Genomic DNA, 17,775 nt, shown 5'->3' with positions numbered 1-17,775 from the left:
AATCAACAGGGATGGTTCCATGAAACGCTCTTCACAAGTCAAATGAGGGCTCAGTTCACTACTATCACTGACTTTTGGGTGTTTTATTTAATTGTATATTATTATTCTGACTAAACTTTGACAGTCTGTGATTATCCATCAACATCCTCTGATCTTAAATGATCTAAATGGAGTGTAAAAATAGTGGTAATAAATTGGTGTAGTGTATAATGGTGATAATGGGGGGGGGGGGGCGGAAGCGCAAGAAAACGCTACAAGAACATTGAAAAATAACGTCGAAAAGAGACAAAAACGTTGTTGTGTGTTTTTTTAAGTATATCATTTTAATAATAATATTATTAATATTAATATTGTGTATTAAGTCACAAAAACGTGTCAAAAAAAGTGTCAATTTTCACCCGGAAAGACAACTCAAGTCGGGTTAAGAAATAATCTTATCGTTTGAGGATATGGAAAACACTTAACAGTTGGATAAACAGATAGCGCTCCAATGAAAATTAAGTTCAGCCTACCTCTTTCAGAATCCCACTGATAATTGGCCAACGTAAATATCAATCACAACTTCCAATTCCCTTTCCTGGCAACGGCCCCGTACCCGGAAGTTGTTGTCTTCACCGCGAAATATCAACAGCTCAACTTCACAGCGGTAGAAATACAATAGAAAATGTCTTTAAAATGTAGTCTCTGCTGAACTAACCGTGAAGGCTAAATTGATAAAAACGTTTGGTCAACTACGGTGGCTGTAATGCAGCGGAGTAAAGCGTCCGTGAGAGTGGAAGTGAAGCAGGTGATTGGAGCTCTGTGCAGACTGCTAGCGGCCACCGGGCTGGAATCTGTCCCCACACCGGAGAACTTCCGACGGGCCAAGTTCGGTGGTGGACTCGAGGTGGTACGTAACGTTCATCATCTGTTGTCACTGTCAGGGGTGGAATGTTATTGCATTTTCTCTTTCTCGAAACGGTAGATAAGTACTGTTATTTTTCAGGTTGCTAGTAACTTGATTTTACATACAAAATATATGATCACTTATGGCCATACAAGTCATCACAGTATGGTGTTCTGGTAAAATGAATGATCAAATTTTAATGATTTCCAATGATCCCAATTGGATCACTGCAGGAGCAGACATGTACATACAGGATAAAAAGTGGCAAGGAATACAACAACAATAAAATCAACAGTGTGTCAAAAAAAGAAGCACAAAAAAGGTCTGAGTTTTAGACCTTTTTTCTTTTTTTTTTCTTTTTTTTAAGCAGTGTGTGTTCTTGTTCTAACGTTGCATATATTGACATACTTTACAGACATCTCTCTTGTTGCTGTTTCCCAGGAGGATCAGTTTTGGCAGCTCCTTGCCGATATCCTTCAGACATCGAGCAGTGTTTCCTGTGAAGCTAGTGCACAGCTAGGAGGAGGTAAGTCACACATTTGTTTATTTTTCTAGATCTGTTCATGGCTTTTTAATATTTGTTCAGGACTTTACTGATTATCCCTTAGATGTTTTTTTCCCCCCATGACTTGATAACATCCCTATATACAAAACACGTGTAAATTCCCCCAAAAATAACAATTATTTGTCTTTACACATTGCAATGTGTGGGAATTTCTCCCATCTAGCGTTGAGATCATATATCGCAATCAACTCTCTCGCGCCACGCAGTTCAAAGTAGGTATTACAGCTACGGTAGCCTTCACGCTTCAAAAAGCCGGTCTCTTGCTCCTTATATCCTTTTTCTTTTTCTGGGCGAAGAAGAAGACTCCTCTTCCTGAAATTTGGATTTTGAATGTGTGGTCCTCCATGTTTCCTTCTTCAAACTTGCTGGGGGCCGGGAAGCTACGATACCAGTTAGCAGCATTAGCAGCACCTGTGAGGTTATCATGTGACAGCGATAACGCAATAGGCGGAGTAGCATGTCCTGTATGTCCCTTACCGGCTAACGTATTTCAGATGGCGCATGAATATGGAGGGTCTACCCCAGTTCATGCAAACAAAAAGCCAAAAGGAATACTTGGAATTGATGGTGGTGGTAAATATTCATGAAAAAGGACAAGTTTGTGAACGGGCAACACAGATTTTGATAATGAACAACTAAACACGTTACACACTGGACCTTTAAAAGTCTTGAAATTGGTAGGCCTACATGTAAAAGCACCCAAATTGAGAAATGACACATTGTCCAAAATGCAATATCTGTTGTGTGCTTATAAAAACAACTTTTCAGCATTTACTCCATGTTGTCTTTTGCTCACAACCTGTCAGCCATGTACCCACTTTGTAGATAACCTTGTTTAAGTCCACTGATTACCACTGCAGTCCCTCAGATTTTGAGTTTAACTGTTGACACTCACTAACAATTAGGCTTGCCGCTCTTTGCACAGATCTGGACCAACTGACTGACATGTCTTAAAGGGTTGAAAATAGTTAAGTGGACTTGCTGAGTGACTGTTTGTGTTGTTGTTTTCTGTCTGTGCATAGCCACAGACTACAGGAAGCTGGTAGCTGCAGGCCTCTGGCAGACTGGCTACCATGCTGACTGGATGTATGGGAGGCAGGGAGGAGAAGGAGAGGAGGGAGGAGAGGGAGGGAGATGCTCCAGCAGAGACCTCCTCCTGGCCCTGGGCTGGCTGCTGGCTACAGGAAAACTGGAGATACTGCTGACACAGCGAGTACAGCAACTGGACAAAACCCTACTCACACCTACACCTGTAAGTACCACTGGTAAACCACATTATACAGATGCATTCTGTATTGGCAAATGGGCATAGCTATAATTTTTCTCTCCGTTAGGTTAACCCTCAGCTTCCCAGTGAGCTCCAGTTAGACTCGGCATCCCTGAGGAAGCTTCAGTGGCTCGTTGGTTGTCTGAGATACCAGGGGCGGACGCTGCTGTCCATGCAAGAAGAGCGAACTCGCTTGCTCCATGCTGTGAGAAAATCTTCTCTTTTCCAACGTTTTGCGCATGCTGCTATTCTGTGTTTGTCAGTCGCTGCAATGGAAACCATTGCTCAAAGTTCGACAGATTAGAAGTTTTGGAGCATATGTATGTGCAGGATGCTGCAAATGACAGAAGTCTCCATTCCATTCCATTCAACTGTAGCCAAAGTACACAAAATCCCTTTCTCCTCAATAATGCAAACATCCCAAAATACAGAATAGGCACATCAATGGACACACAGCGTTAAATCCCTTTGTTTGCTGTTAAGTATTTTTCAGCATAAAATCAGATTAAAAATAAGTTATATTTAAGTCTAACCAAGAAATCTATATTTTTCTCAGGTTGTTGTTGCCAGCCTTCCCTCCTCTGTATCCTCGTCCTCTGATCAAAGCTCAACAGTGCTAAGGAAGGTAAGAGTGTGTGTGTGTGTGTGTTGTTATCAAAATGAATTACTAATATGATCTGCCTATACATAGAGTAAAATAACAAAACGGCAACCAAAATACAATTCTAGTGTATCGTGTTCTTTGTTTATTTGACACTTTATTACCAAGCCTTTGGTTGTTTGTATACATGTGAAAAGAAAAGCAGTGTGTAGCAATACCATGATAATGAAGTTGGGCTCAATACATTACTCAGTGTTACAACTAAATATTAAACATTTAGTGAGAATTTTCCACGCAAAAAAGTTGCTCTGTCGTCGCAAGTCTGTATTGTTGTTTGCGTAATTTCTGAATCTTATTAAATGCTGTGTTAATGTTCCATCCGAGAGCATATCTTCATACGGAGCTAACACAACAGGTGTGATTGTGTGTGTGTGTGTGTGTGTGTGTGTGTGTGTGTGTGTGTGTGTGTGTGTGTGTGTTTATAGGACTGTGTTTGTATGCAGCAGCTCTGTGACCTCCTAGAAGCATATCTGAACTGGAAACAGGTGGAGAACGTCTTCTGGACCTGGATGGTGAGTTGAGGCGATGTAGTTTAATGTCGTAAGAAAAATATTTTAAATTGTTCATTTTGAAAAAGTAAATGTGCAAATTCATACCAAAGAGTAGGCCTATGTGTGACTGGATTTTTGGACCCAGTTATACAGTATTACTATCAGCCAACAGATTCTCCTCGCCGTGTCCTCCAAGACGGCAGCAGCCACGACGTGGGCCCGGAAATGTGACGCAAAACGTGTGTGTTTGTGAATGTGTAGGACAGTGTGGTGGATTGCCATCTGACAGATCCTGTCGTCAAGAGGCCTACACATTCACCCAATACGGGCGCAAGAGTGTGTCACCACAGAAACCGCGGCTTAGAGAAATTGGAGGACATGCTATTGAGACTGCCTACAGGACAGGTGCGAGACACACTCACACACGCACACACACACACACACACACACACACACACACACACACACACACACACACACACACACACACACAGAGGTTGTTGATCCCTACAGAGGTCATTCCCATTCCCTTCTGGCTATAGCAATCAGCAAATACACACCCCTCAGAGCAGACAGTATCACTCAAGAAAACCTCTTCATAGGAGAGTTTCTCAGGCTATGCCGAAACTGTACTGCAGTGACGATGACGATCTCCAAACAAAAGCTATTGAACTAAAGGAATGCTTCAGGACCGGGGCATACTCACACTGTTACATCGATTCAGCCTGTCAGAGAGCAGTGAGCGCAGATGGACATTCCCTACAGGTCAAAAATGAGGCCAAATGAGTTTGCTTTTCAGCTGTTTATAGTCAAGCATCTGTACTGATGAAACAAACAATTCTTAGACACTGGCACGTTCTAAATGGGATTCGTCTTTCAGGGATATCTTTTCCAAACCCCCCATTAACTTCATTAAAACAAGCATGGAACTTAAAAGACCAACTCGTCCATTTATATCTTTCCAAACCTCTGCTGTCCACTTTATACCATTTCTAGCACAGTAGAGTAACATTATGTTACCATAGCTATACATGAACTTAAACAGTCCATCCAGAAAAACGCGATTATGCAATGGCATAATTCAATGCATAATCAGCCAAAGTCCGCATATTTATGCGGGGGCCGCATTTTTTCAAATATGCCGCACTATCGCCGCATAAATTGCCAATTTCCGCGCAAAATATGATACGCTTGCATGATTTCATAATCCCCGCATTTTCGTTGCAAAAAAGTCACATATCTTAGCAGAAAGTTGAAAAATTTTTGCGTTTACTTCACACAAGGGCAGCCATTGAGCAGCCACTGTTGCCATGGGAACGTTATGAAGTGACGTAATTAAGCGACCTGAACATCATCGAAAAGCAGGGTGTTGGAGGTTGAATTTGACATGTACTTTGAGTCTCTTAAGTTGGTATCCAATAAGAAAGCTATCTTAATATCTGAGGTCTACTCAAATGTCTTTAAGTGCTCCTGCTGTCGATATTATTAACGATTTTTGAAAGTCTGTCTCTTTTGTATCTTTTATTTCCCTCTGTTTAGACTATTACTTTTACTTTAATATTATATTATTTGTATATATTTTTGTATCTTATTTGTTTACTTATTGCAATGACTGAATATCTAAACTATTTTTGGAAATTAAGTTTAAAAAAGCAGGGTGTTGGGGGAATCACTTTTTCTTTTTTTCATCAAACCGCAGTTTTTGCAAGTTCCCGCAATTTCATCAGATAAAATTGCATAAATATCCCGCATATTCCATCGCATTTTTTAAGAAAACGTGCTGCATAATCAAGGATTTTTGGCCGCAATAATCACAAAAAACTCTTTTTCTTTTTCTGGAAGGACTGCTTAAAGGTGCTCTAAAAGATGTCACGTGTTTTTTAGGCTACAACATTTTTTGCAAAACAAACAGCAAACATCTCCTCCCTATCTACTAGCTGCCTGTCCCCTGAACACACTGTAAAAAAACGCGGTCTCTGTAGACAGCCCAGGCTCCACCAAACATAACAAATGCCAAGCCATCACTGCAGCGGCGTTAGCACGTAGGCTACTTCCACAATGCGCGTTCATGACTCAACCAAATCCTTCTGGTTGGTTATTGGCTGGAACACTGTTTATGTTTGGTGGTGCAGGTTGGCGCAGTTTGTTTTTGTTGGCGTTTGTGGAGCCTGGGCTGTCTACAGAGACCGTGTTTTTTTTGTTTTGTTTTTTACAGTGTGTTCAGGGGACAGGCAGCTAGCAGATAGGGAGGAGATGTTTGCTCTATGTGACAAAAAAATGTTTAACCTAAAAACGCGTCACATCACTTAGAGCACCTTTAAGCTTAAACTAGAAAGGCACTCAGAGAGCGCAGACCAATTAAATATTGCAATGTTGATGAAAGTGAAACATAATTTGTGTAGCCACCCCGTGATTCGGAGCATTTACATACTACATCTACTACATACACATACTACTACATTTACATACTACATCATTTAACGAAAACCAGGCCGTAGTTTTTCCGTAAACCCACAAACAAAAAAAAAAACAGACAAACCAAAACGAAAGTTTTCGGAGGTAATTAAATAGTCTAGCATTGGAAAACCAAACTTGATTTAAATCATTAGCTGTCTGAATTAAACATTACAAATCGGACTACGTATTTGATGCCAGCTTTGTTACTTTACGAAAAAAGTACTTTAAACACATTTCGTTTAGTACTAAAAGTATTGATGTCTAGCCCACTCTTAAAACTACTTATGCCTCCATAGTAATGGAAAAAAAGGAAATATGGCAGTATGACGACCACTGACGCTGTGCAACCAGTAACATGGCTCAAACACGGCGTTCGTCGTTCGACTGGTCATGGCGGTTTTCCAAGATGGCGCCCACATGTAAAACTGAATGCTACGGTCTTTATAATAAATTTTTTTAATAAACTGTCTGTACACTTACAAAGTTCTCAATGCTTCGGTTTATATGTAGGGACCCTCATTATGCTACCGTGGAAGTGTGGTGCTATTTTGAGCCTTGTTACTGGTGTACAAATAGTGATTTATCATCTGCCCTGAAAGCTAGCGTTAGCAGGTAACCACCGCTTTTGTGGCAGGTTGTTTAAAGCTAGAGACACATTTGATCAGCATGAAAACATATCCCAGAGAATGGTCGACTCGGTACACACGGGTTATTAACCCCTAGGTTCATTTTGCGCCGGAATTGTCCTTTAACATAGCATTCTGTACTACAATACATTGACCGGAGTGTTATTGTTTGTAATATCTGTGCTCCTGCTGTGTGTTTCGGTCTCTTCCTTTCATCTTATGCTCCAGGAAGCACAGAGGAGAGGCAGAGGGGATGATGAGGACCGAGAAGGACGAGACAGGTTACATGGTGGATCGGACTCCTTTTGCCTCCCTCCTCTTCTCTCCTCTCTCCCCTGCCTGCCCCGCCGCCCCCAGGTCTACCGAGCCATGCTCCAGACTGAGAAGCCAGTCAGACACGGCCGCCTCCCGGGAGAGGGGGCCCGCGGCGGGGCCGAGAATCCGGACGAGCTCCCAGCGTCTCAGGCTGTGCAGGAGCTCCTTCAGACAGAGGCTCTGCTGGTGGAGAGGCGGGACAGGCAGAGACTGGCCAATAGGATGCAGCTGCAGAAGATGATTGGCAGGCTGGACCAACTGATGTTGATACCACCATAGACTTTTTTTTTTTTAATCCTCAAACTGCTGATTTTTTAAAATTCAGAAATAAACACAATATGGACTTTCATTTTTGTAGTTTGCCAAATATTCACTTGACATTTGGATGAAAACCATATACTCTTTCACAAATAAGCTTTCAACACCTTGAGTTCAGAGGCTGAAAACTATTATAACCTTTGTTATTTTATTTTAACAAAGTTAAGGGCTTCACAAACAGAAGATATTTCAGATACAGCAGAAAAAAAACATTAACATGAAGCAAATACATAATTCCTTATGCAAGCTATCCTCAATGTTTACAAGCAAATTTAAAAAAATAAATACTTTAGACATTTATCTAATTCACAAAACAACTTGCATTGAATTTAACAGAATGAAATTAAATTCCTACATCACAAACATCAGCGAATATTAACAAGATCAGCAGTCACAGCCAGTGTAGGTTGATGAGAGAAGGAATTAAAGTCCCTGTGTCCTCAGAATGGGTAGGAGTGTTTTAAGAACTGGATAGTACAACATTTTGGGAAATACACTTGTACATCAAGTACGAAGCGGGTGTCAAGACATGGTTAGCCTAGCTTAGCGTAAAGACTGAAATCAAGGGGAAACAGCTAGCCTGGTTTTGTCCAAAGTGAACAAAAAAAAAAATCTAAAAAAATCTCATTTATCAACATGGATCTCTTGTTTAATCCATACATCAACCATATCAATCTTGTCATCTCACTCTCACAAAGAAAGCAAACAAGCGTATCTTCCAATCTGTTATCATTTAACGTTTTGTACCTTAATTTAAAAGCTAAATGTTGCTCTAAAATGTGTCAATGGACCTTTACATAACCAAATACCAACACTAAAATCCTCCTTTTGACTGGACTTTAATTGCGTAAAGACTTTGTTTTTTAGAATAGCAATACTATAAAATCCAGCCGTCATTGCAGCAGTACTACTGTATGAAGTCAAACACAAGCTACAGTCATTGAAAACATAATTTACACCTTTTATTTATTCATTATTCATTAGAACACCAAATTATTTTCAGCACCATAAGATGGTGAAAGTGCTGCAAAAAATAGGAATATGAGTATTAAGATGCTAGACTTGAGCACAGGGTTAATGACCATTGATGTCTACAGTATATTCTTGTCTCATAAGTTAGCGACTGAGCAATAATAATAAGACTTCGGGTATACCTTAAAAAAAACTTTTTGCCAGGCCAGGGTGCAGAGGTGGTTTGATTTGAATAAAGGGCTGTAAAGAATAAATTATCATTATGAATTAACCACCAGTAGTTTCTGCATGTAGGAGTTGAGCCACTTCTGTCTCTCCATGGAGGTGAGGAGTTTACTCTTCTCTCTGAAGGCAGAATCATCAGCCACCACCATGTTCCTCTTCACCATGCCGGCACCCTGAGGCGACCACTCGGCCGGCCACGCCCTCTCCACGCTAGAGATACAAAGAACAAGACCACAAGTTCAGTGACCAGAAAACAATCCATGTACCAGAGTCTCCCAACACTAATATATATTACTGCCGTTTGTTATTTTTTTTATTCAAGTTTGAGTTGACAAACCCCTGAAACCTAATAGTCATAAAATGTTTTTTTCTTTAGGATGCACTGCTTGATGTTGGTATAGCTCACAATAGCACCATGCACCTCATTTCCTTTGAGACTACCTGTTAAAAGGAACAGTCTGACATTTTGGGAAATACCCTTATTCACTCTCTTACCGAAAGTTAGATGAAGCGAGTCAATACCGCTGGTTAAATATGAAGCTACAGCCAGTAGCCAGTTAGCCTAGCATGAAGAATGGCTAGCCTGGCTCTGTCCAAAGGTAACAAAATCCACCTCTGCCAAAACTCCCTGTGTCATGTTTTACACTTTGGTTTTTGTACAGATTAATGAATAGCGGACTTTGTTACCTTTGGACAAAACTAGTTGTTTCTAATAGGATCGTGCCTATGTTCTCACTCCCACATTTCTAAGATTTTTTTCAAAATTAGGCCCTATGTTCCCACATTTCCTTTCATAAATTTGTATCAGATTTGATCCCCCTAACCCTAAAAAATGTTGTGGGAGGATAGGGCTTACATTGAAGGGAAATGTAGGAACACAAGACCTAATTTTGAAAATGTCCTAGAAATGTGGGAACATAGGGCCTAATTTTAAGAAAAATCTTAGATATGTGGGAACATAGGGCTGTGGGACCATTGGGATATGGGAACATAGGGCTGTGGGACCACTGGGATGTGGGAACATTGGGATGTGGGAACATAGGGCTGTGGGAATATTGGGCTGTGGGAACATGTCTTTGCGCTAAGCTAACCATCAGAGCAATATCAATCTTTTCATCTAACTCAACAGGCCCATTAAATGAAATATAGTGAATACAATCTGAAGTTCTGCCAGATGATGGGGAAACAAACAAGGAAATGAGAGGAATAGCCAGCTAAATGTGATGCCAAGCCCATAGTCAGTGGGGGACATGTTATTAGAACACATTAGTGTCACTGAATGTAAGAATGTGCTGTGGCTGCTTTGTAACATCCATTTTGATAAGAACTTCATGAGAGCATTTCCCCTCGCTGTGCAGTTACCTGGCCTCTGGCCTCTCGGGGCCAAACAGCCACGCCTCCCTCATCAGTCCTGCCTTGCTGTCGGCTGCTGCTCCGAGGCTGGGCGGTGACATCATTTGAATGCTCCAATCACGGAGAGAGATGGTGGGGAAGAGGACATCCCAGTCATCTCGTGTGGGTTCCTCTGAATCATCAAGACTTCTGCAATCAAATCAAATGTAATTGAATGATTCCTTGGGAAACACATTTGGTTGAATTATGTAGGAATATCAAAATGAGTACATTATTTACTAATTATGCATCTGAAGTATTAGTTAGTTCAGTGGTCTGTTATTTTGGTACAATTGTACCATTAAAGCATATAGGCATATGTTGCTGCTGCCTAGGTGAGATTAAGTGATTAACCACCTGAGAGGTAGTCGAGACTGAGGGAAGCCAGATGTCACCAAGGTCATACCCAGAATGCAAAGCAAGAGGAAGGTCATTCGGGGGAAAGCAGGCAGCTCAGACATCCTTAAAAAAATAGAAGAAAGATGCTTCCTTAACATAATACACGTTACATGTTAACAGAGTTGTGTAAGTGATATATAATCTTCAAACTTATTAACAACTAAATAAAACAAAAAGGCAAAACCTATATTTCATCATCATTAATAAATATCAGTATGTTTTTAACAATGAAAACATACAAAATCCTCACACTTCAAATAAATACTAAATACTAAATACACAATAGGCGGTGCTCTACCCTGCCTAAAGGATATTTACAGTATGTATGAATGTGTGATTCATACATACTGTGTACGTGTGATTAAAAAAAAAATTATATTTTAATGAGAAATGTAAGGCCACATAACCAGCAACTGTGCTTCAATACAGAGTCAGTAACAAAACCCAACATTTGAAAAGCCTTTTCTCTTGAGGTTTAGTATGTGCTCAGCTGGAACCAAATCTGTCAATCATAAACAATCAATGACACATTTTTTCTAATTCTTCAAAAACAAATGGGTTTTCTGAGAATGCATTCTCAAGCCGCTTGGTGAAGAGAATTAATAGACTAACATGCGGCACATTAAAAAATGTAAAATTAGCTTCATGCAAAGGTGTTGGTAATGGAATTTGTTAAAAGTTGATAACCGGTTGGTAGTTGGCTGATTTCTTACCTGATTCTCAGGTGGATGTGTTGGTCTGTCTGTCTGTTAAAAGTTTGTACCATCAAGGCGCTTCTCAGTGCTGGACTTCAGGGGTCAAAGGTCAGGCGTCACACAAGCGGAGATAGGTTCCAGCGACTAATCACAGCGAGTACTGTATGTGCAGTCAGGTACTTTCTGTTTCTTGCCGATTCCCGTCAAAACCTTATTTCTTCTCCGCTCTACTCTAAATGAAAAAAAAAAAAAGTTTGGATAAAAACTTGGATTATGCGTTTGGACTGCTGGTTGCTTCTGTTAAGTGTCTGTGTGCAGGTCTACGGTGGTTGAAAAGTATCGGCTTCTTGTCATACATACTTATATACCCCTGGACTGGAGTGTTTTAACCCCCCCATCTCCCCTAACCCACCCACACATACGCAAGCATACACACCCTTCACCAGATCAAACCAACTTTGAGTTTAGCGTGCAAGAGGACAGGCCTAGCGGAAGTGCCGTTAGCTTGTTAGTGTCCTGTTTCAAAGGCTCTTAGTCATGGTGCTGTTCTGGAGAGCCCGACATCTTATTACTGAAAATCATTATAGTGCTTGTGTGTATGTGCGAGTGTGTTTATTCATTACCCTGTGGCACGTTAACCAAACACTGGATAAACCATTGCTGTCTATGCAGTAAAAAAAAAGATAGCCCATTTATATGGATATAATAATCCAGATAAAACGAAACTAAATCATGTAAAACCGATAAAATAATAGATTCAACCTGCTATAACTGGCTTGACTGACTAGACACCGATATATTATGTATTATACTACACAGGAGGGGAGTATTGGTGGGTTATAATCAACCCCACCTGTTTGTTGTATTGCCTGTGAAACATGCTGAAGAAGGGCGTCCTGCCTGAAACGTCTGCGTGGCAAAAAAAATAAAAAAAAATAAAACAAAATGTATTAATTGGAATTCTGTCCAAAGTACCTTTATATATTATTATCCACATTTAGGATCCAGCAACCTTCAAAGTCTTATAAGTTTCAGTGCGAGTTGAGCGCGATAAGTCTTATTTTTTATGGATATAATATTCCAGGTAAGACAACACAAAATCCAACCTGCAATAATTGGCTTGACTGACTTGACACCAGTATATTGTCACATTTTAACTTGATATGGCCAACTTGTTAGCCTACAGGTGCCTATTTTCAGCATTGACTTGGAGTCCTGTTGGTGTCCACCTGATAATATTTCCTCTCCTTGTAGCTCTCTTTTGGTCCTCATCGACTCTCGAGGGAACCATCTGGCTCTGCTTAAATGATCCGCTATTGATAGGTTGGATATTTCAGCATTCAGGTTTTCAAATGTATTTCATATCTTGTATGTAGGGTACTACACAAGAAGGTTAGTCTGGGGACAACCTTCACCCACAGGAACAGCTTAGAATGTGTAGAATCTATTATGAGAACTTTCAGAGGAATTGGAGCCAGGAATGTGGGAATCTATTAGGGAGCATCGGCCATAAAAGGTGTAGTTTGGAAGTAAACTGTTGCACTGAAATAGATAGCCTGAAGTGTGTGAGGACAAAAAGTATAAAGGAGGAGTTATTCTGATGTTCGTAGAGACACTATGAGTACATGCTCTTAGGAGTGTCTACACATGGTTATCTTCCTTTCTAGGAGAGAAACCTTGGCATATACTGTGCATTTTTTGTGGGTCAACTGTTCTCTCTTTCATGAAAGTGTGTTTGTTGTGTGAATAAAGCTGCATTAGTCTGAACTCATTGAACTCAGCATTTGTTCTAGTCTCCATCTCATTTCCAGATATTTTCCCATATATCAGCTATGTTCACCAGCTAGATGCTAACGGTGTCTGTCGGCTGTTTGGTGCTGGGGCAAGTCATGTAAGCCTACAGCAGGTTTTTGGATTATTTTATACCGAAAATAGCTAACTGTTGCAGCTGAAAACGACGCTAAGAGAGTGAATCAAAATTGGTTAAGGACTCCATCACCAAAACAATGAGCAGAATGAAGATATGGTAATTATTCTATATTGGTTTATCACGTTACACATCTGAGCCAGTGTTTATGTTCAAAGACTAAGGCTGCATTTAGACCTGTAGACTCAATGTATGGTTAGATTTGAAACAATGCTGCATAGCTAACATTTCCTATATCAGTTTAATTTTAATTTTCTCTGAATTTATTACACTCAATGGCATCTACAATGTATGGAGAGCTTGTTGACACTCGTCCGCCATTGCTACTGTACAAAGACGCCTTGTTCGTATGTCAGTATCATCTCCAAACATCAGGATTAAAAAAATAAAAGAAAATAAAAAGAAAAAAGGATGGATCCATTCGCACACGTGTATTTGATACTTTGACCCTGGATACATTTTCTTTGCGTGGATGCCTACTGAAATGGAAACGGAAGACGACAAAGGGTGCCGAGTTGGTGGTCATACAGGTAGCTTGTTACCATTTAAGTACCTCATTATGGTCCTTGCTGAAAATAATGACCTGCAGACAGGAAGCAGCTGGCCCTAACAATGGCTCTGCAGCACACTGATTTATACAGGATAACAAGCTTCAGACACAACGTAGTATCACCTCACAATGCCTATTCTCATCAGAAACACGGTCAAGTCCCATCGGTGCCATCGTCACTGAATTGTTTTAATCATCAGTTGGAAATGACATTAAAACCAGTGTTCTGGAGAAATTGGAGTGAATCGTGGTATTTTGTGTTTTTGGAACACTTCTGTAGTGGCAGTCTAACAACAACAACAAAATGCCACTGGAGGGATTTTGAAGGCATCTCCAACTCGTGCTGGTTGATGAATAATTTTTTTTTTTTAAATCTACAAAAACTGACTTTGCCCACTGAGAAGTTAAAAACAATTAGACTAGAACGAAAATACGCAGACTAGCACACATCAACGGCTGAAAAACTGGCTTCTCAGATCCTAATTCCCCTCTCACATGTGATCCCCTCTTTCTAACACACACACACACACACACACACACACACACACAGTAGTCCCTTTCTGGCTTTATTCCACATCTCTCTCCAAGAATTCTGTGTGCCTTTGTAGCCTCAATACAATGAACAGTACAAATGGCTTTAAGGGTGCACACTTCCGTAGTCTCTCGCTGGAAGCATTCGTGGCATTACACTTGGTTGTATATTTTAATTTTTTTGTGAAAGAGTGAAATACACCTTGAGAAAGAAGTTCAAATCTTACATGCCAGTTTATTTACATTACAATCAGTATGAGTATATAGACAAATGGGGAAAGAAACTGCTTGACGCTTACTGGGAATGTTGTATTGAAAATGAAATAGATTGGGCGCCCGGACAGCTCAGTTGGTGGAGCGGGCGCCCATGTATGGGGGTTTAGTCCTCGGCGCAGCGTGCCCTGGTTCGGCTCCGACCTGCGGCCCTTTGCTGCATGTCGTTCCCCCCTCTCTCTCTCTCCCCTTTCATTTCTTCAGCTCTCCTGTCAACAAAGGCCTAAAAATGCGCAAAATATAATCTTAAAAAAGAAAAGAAAATGAAATATATTGTCCATATAGCTGCTACTATGTGTCATATACTACTGGGGCGGCAGTAGCTCTGTCTACTTGGGGACTTGGCTTGGGGAATTGAAGGGTCGTCGGTTCAAGTCCCCGTACGGGACCAAGTACAGAGTGTGGACTGGTAGCTGGAGAGGTGTGGGCCTGTGTAATGTGTAAAATTAACTTAATAAGTGATTTTCTTTCTCATTTCCCCTCGGGGTTCAAGCCCATTTTACCACCAACATTAGAAATGCTGTCACCTGGACCAATATCATCAGTGACCACAGTTGTGGCTGGTGCAGCTTTGAGCACAGTTCTATTCAGTCTGCCAAAATCATTGTCATCACCACCCCCACCATCTTTGCATTGCTCCTTTTTGTCAAGCAACCACTTTCCCCATTTATTGAAGGCCATTATTGCTTGATTGCTGTGCACTTGGGTTTCAAACCATTCATTTTGTTTTGTCATTTCATACTCCGTTAGGCCTATATTGGTTTCAATAATGATTCATGCAACACAGTTTTCAAAAACATTTCACTCTGTTTGCAACTCAGACACATTTGTCCAACTTCCTTTGTTAGTTTGTAAAGTTTCTTTATCCTGGAATTCCTTTTGGTGCGATATTATTTTTGCTTCCAATTTACCACCTACATTTTATGTTTCACTTGAAGGTGTCAGTTTGAACAGCAAGCAGTTCACTAACAAGTTTGTTAGAAATGTATAAAAATATGTATAAAATATTATCCCTTTCATCTGGAAAAGAAAATATTCTCTGAGACTATAGTGATGAAGAGGCACAAAAGATTAGGAAACAATCCTTATCCTATCCTCTCCCACCAAAAGCCAAAGAAGTAACATTTATTAAATGATATTTATCCATCAATTCACTTCCTACATGTACAATTGAATTGGGAAAGTAACTTGTGTTTTCTGTGAGAGCGATATTGAGACGGTTGAACATATTTTCATTCAGTGTGAACCGATAAATGACTTGGCTGTCTTTTCAATGCTGGCTTCAAAAAGGTATACTGCTGCACCCATTACATGAAATGTCAATTAAAGCTGGAATACTTTTAAAGGATAAGAATTTAGAGTTCTTGATAAATAACTTGATTGAACATGGGAAACATTTTATTCATAGGTGTAAGTATTTAAAAAGGTCAAACCCCACATCAACGGTAAAATGAGCTTAAAAAGGTCCAGTGTGTAATGTGTTTAGTTGTGTTAAGTATCAAAATCTGTGTTGCCCGTTCACAAACTTGTCCTTTTCCATGAATATTTACCACCACCATAAATTTTTTGGCTTGAAATTTTACATTTGCGTGAACTGGGGTAGACGCTCCATATTCATGCGCCATCTTGAAATACATTAGCCATTAAGGGACATACAGGACATACTGCTCCGCCTGGTGCTGCTAATGCTGCTAACGGGTATCGTAGCTTCCCGGCCCCGGCAAGTTTGAAGAAGGAAACGTGGAGGACCACACGTATTCAATATCCAAATTTCAGGAACAGGAGTCTTCTTCTTCACCCAGAAAAAGAAAAAGGAGATTGAAAAGAGCAAGAGACGGCTTTTTGAAGCGTGAAGGCTACCGTAGCTGTAATACCTACTTTGAACTGCATGGTGCGAGACAGTTGATTGCGATATATGATCTCAACGCTAGATGGGAGAAATTCCTTGTCTCTACCTCAAAGCTGTCAACACTTTTTTTTGACAAATGTACAAACACATTGTGCCTTGATTGTTTGTATCACTATTATACAATAAAGAATAAAGAATTAAAAAAAATGACTTTTCACTTTAATTGACAGCTGTAGACACTTCACTATTTTGATATTGATTTAGCAGAACTGTCAAAGGCTTTATTTAAAATTGTAGCAGGATGTAGCCCCCCCCCCCCCATCTATTCCTTTTGTGAGAAGGCCAATCTTTTCAACACAGCTTGTAACAATTCTTGTTATGTCCTACCGTGATTCCAGTCTTGCAAACCCAGTTGTTCAGTCCTTTGAAGCGTAGTATTTCAACAAAATGAGGTGGCAATCTAACAACAACAGCAAAAATGCCACTGGAGGGAATTTGAAGGCATTTCCAACTCGTGCTCCTGCAAGTGAGGTCCGCCATGACGTCTGAGTTCAACACTTTATTCAGCAATACGTTTCAAAACATCTAAATTGAAAAACTGACTTTGCCCACTGAAAAAGTTAAAAACAATCAGACTAGACCAAAAAACACGCAGACTGTCACACGCACACAGCTACGGTTGAACAACCGTGTGGCTTCCCAGGCCCTAATTCGCTCTCGCCGCTCACCTGTGATTCCCTCTTTCTAACCTCTGTGATTGCGGTAATTAGCACACATACACACAGGTGCGCAGGTGACGTAGTGACCAACAACATTCACACAAACCTACTACACACACACACACACACACACACACACACACACACACACACACACACACACACACACACACACACACACACACACACACACACACACCGTAGTCCCTTTCTGGCTTTATTCCACATCTCTCTCCAAGAATTCTGTGTGCCTTTGTAGCCTCAATACAATGAACAGTACAAATGGCTTTAAGGGTGCACACTTCCGTAGTCTCTCGCTGGAAGCATTCGTGGCATTACACTTGGTTGTATATTTTAATTTTTTTGTGAAAGAGTGAAATACACCTTGAGAAAGAAGTTCAAATCTTACATGCCAGTTTATTTACATTACAATCAGTATGAGTATATAGACAAATGGGGAAAGAAACTGCTTGACGCTTACTGGGAATGTTGTATTGAAAATGAAATAGATTGGGCGCCCGGACAGCTCAGTTGGTGGAGCGGGCGCCCATGTATGGGGGTTTAGTCCTCGGCGCGTGCGTTGGCTCCGGGTCCACCTGCGCGCCTTTGCTGCATGTCGTTCCCTCTTTCTCTCTTTCCTTTCATTTCTTCAGCTCT

The 17,775-nt window shown here is 40.5% G+C and overlaps 2 protein-coding genes across 3 annotated transcripts; one reads left to right on the top strand and one right to left on the bottom strand.

Annotated features, from left to right (window-relative positions):
- The first annotated feature begins 419 nt into the window (after positions 1-419).
- Positions 420-7,617, top strand: tedc1 (tubulin epsilon and delta complex 1). The gene is made up of 8 exons (XM_039785837.1): positions 420-889; positions 1,328-1,412; positions 2,474-2,703; positions 2,786-2,923; positions 3,275-3,343; positions 3,805-3,891; positions 4,132-4,275; positions 7,182-7,617. The coding sequence occupies exons 1-8, from the start codon at positions 746-748 to the stop codon at positions 7,545-7,547; spliced, it is 1,263 nt and encodes a 420-aa protein (XP_039641771.1). The 5' UTR covers positions 420-745; the 3' UTR covers positions 7,548-7,617.
- A 913-nt stretch (positions 7,618-8,530) lies between these two features.
- On the bottom strand, positions 8,531-17,157 carry pth2 (parathyroid hormone 2). 2 transcript variants are annotated; one of them, XM_039785839.1, is made up of 5 exons: positions 16,787-17,153; positions 11,288-11,501; positions 10,533-10,637; positions 10,146-10,325; positions 8,531-8,993 (listed from the first exon to the last, which is right to left on the bottom strand). In XM_039785839.1, exons 2-5 carry the CDS (start codon positions 11,338-11,340, stop codon positions 8,819-8,821), a joined length of 513 nt encoding a protein of 170 aa, XP_039641773.1. In that variant the 5' UTR covers positions 11,341-11,501; positions 16,787-17,153; the 3' UTR covers positions 8,531-8,818. The 2 variants fall into 2 exon arrangements, with proteins under 2 accessions (XP_039641773.1, XP_039641772.1); XM_039785838.1 differs by having other exon boundaries at positions 8,819-8,993; positions 11,288-11,496; positions 16,787-17,157.
- Positions 17,158-17,775: the final 618 nt, after the last annotated feature.

This window comes from Perca fluviatilis, chromosome 20 (genome assembly GCF_010015445.1).
Source record: "Perca fluviatilis chromosome 20, GENO_Pfluv_1.0, whole genome shotgun sequence".
NCBI lineage: Eukaryota > Metazoa > Chordata > Actinopteri > Perciformes > Percidae > Perca > Perca fluviatilis.
The sequence above is the reverse complement of the archived record's forward strand: the minus strand, read 5'-3'. Positions and strand labels throughout refer to the sequence as shown.